The following is a 1630-nucleotide window of genomic DNA, read 5'->3' as shown; positions in this document are numbered from 1 at the left end:
CCCTGTATACGTTACATACAATTTGCAATATTTAGAAACAATCAAGCACTCTTAAGTAGTAAGAATAATAATTAACGGAATAAAATATTTACGTATAAATAAATTCTTAATGATTTAGGCATAAAATTGATTTAATATATAAAGCAAATATGGAAAACAAATATAGAGAGCTGCTAAGACTGGAAATCAGGTGGAAATTAGAATTGCTCTCTATAAAATAAACCGTATAATTTATCTGCAAATCTTTCTCCTCCTCCGACTTGCTCGCTCAAAATATAATTCTATGATAATAAAACTGAACCGCTGTCTTCCGACTGCGTACAACTCGAGGGACCGATAATTACCAACGGCCACTCGGAGCATAATTAAATCGATTACGCATTCACTTAATATTAGAAGCTCATTCATTCGTGCAAAAACTTGAAGCACGCAAGGAGCTTAACCGTCATGATTACACAAACTCGATCTAACCGCGAGACGATCTGCTTTCTGTTCGTAGAAGCATCCAGCGTACCGTTTGACCCAGGCGACTTTCGATTCCAAATAAGAGAGAATAGGAAAAAGAAGACTCAGCCGAAGGAAACGAGACGTCGCGATCCGTACACGACTAGCGATAGCAATAGCAGCAGAATCTGATCGTGCCGTATGCCGGTCGTGTAAAAAAAAACGTCAAAAACCGTCTCGCTGAAAGAAGCTGCATGCGGAAGGAGGTGGCGACAGAAGAGGGACTGAATGAGAAAGAGCGAGAGTAGAAAGAAATGGCGGAGAGAAATCCTAATGCGGGCACGCGTGCAAGAGGCGATTTCCGCGCGATTCATCTTCTCGAGTTCGCAGGTGTTCGTGCACGTCCTTCGTGGCCTTTGTCACCGGCCGTCCTTTTCTTCCCGCCGATGAGCAGCAGCCCCTCGTCGCTCTTCTATTCCGATCGCGCGGAGCGAACACGAGAGAGTAGAACGCGAGCTCTGGGATAGATAGACCGGGCGAGCCGGAGGACGATTCGCGGCCGAAGGGAGGAGAGCCGAAGGGACGAGGCTCACGCGAGAAGAGCGGAACGAAGAGGAACGAGGAAGAGACGGACGAGTAGAAGAAATCGAGGCAGGAGAGCCTAAGAGAAGGGCGAAGAAAAGGAATATCAAGTGAGAGTGAGAGGATAAGAAGTTCTTAACGAAGAGGAGGAAGAAGAGGTAGAAGAAGAGGCTTATCAGTTCGTGAGAGTGGAAAGAGAGAAAGAAGGAGAGAGCAGAAAAAGCTGTGGCGCGTGGTGGTGGCGAAGGTAACCGGCGGTGCTGGTGCTGGTGCTGGTGGTGGTGGCGGCGGTGGTGGTGGTGGTGGTGGAGGTGGTGGTGGTCCTGGTGCGGTAGCGAACGTAGAACGAGCGAGCATCCAGATCTGTCGCGTGCTGCGTGCTGCCTGGAATGAGGCGGAAGCGGGGCGTGCAGTTACGCGGCGGTACCGAGCGGAACGGGACGAGGACGACGGCGGTCTCGATGACGATTTCGATGACAACGACCGCGCGGTGACGACTGACAGCGACGATCGCCATTGACAAGTGGACTCTTTTCGAGTTTCCGGAGCGCGGGATGGGATGGATGCTGCTGCGGCGGGCCCGTGTGAGTAGAGCAAGTCGCGT

At 50.0% G+C, this 1630-nt stretch overlaps 1 protein-coding gene across 1 annotated transcript; it reads left to right on the top strand.

Moving 5' to 3' along the window:
• Positions 1-1170: 1170 nt before the first annotated feature.
• LOC105557896 (short stature homeobox protein 2-like) lies at positions 1171-1546 on the top strand (the record flags this gene model as incomplete). The annotated part of the gene is made up of 1 exon (XM_012005290.1): positions 1171-1546. A coding segment is annotated over one exon (376 nt), but the record flags the coding sequence as incomplete, so codon positions are not given.
• Positions 1547-1630: the final 84 nt, after the last annotated feature.

The sequence above is a fragment of the Vollenhovia emeryi genome, unplaced genomic scaffold (genome assembly GCF_000949405.1).
Source record: "Vollenhovia emeryi isolate VEMERY1.0 unplaced genomic scaffold, V.emery_V1.0 DF947650.1, whole genome shotgun sequence".
NCBI lineage: Eukaryota > Metazoa > Arthropoda > Insecta > Hymenoptera > Formicidae > Vollenhovia > Vollenhovia emeryi.
The sequence above is the reverse complement of the archived record's forward strand: the minus strand, read 5'-3'. Positions and strand labels throughout refer to the sequence as shown.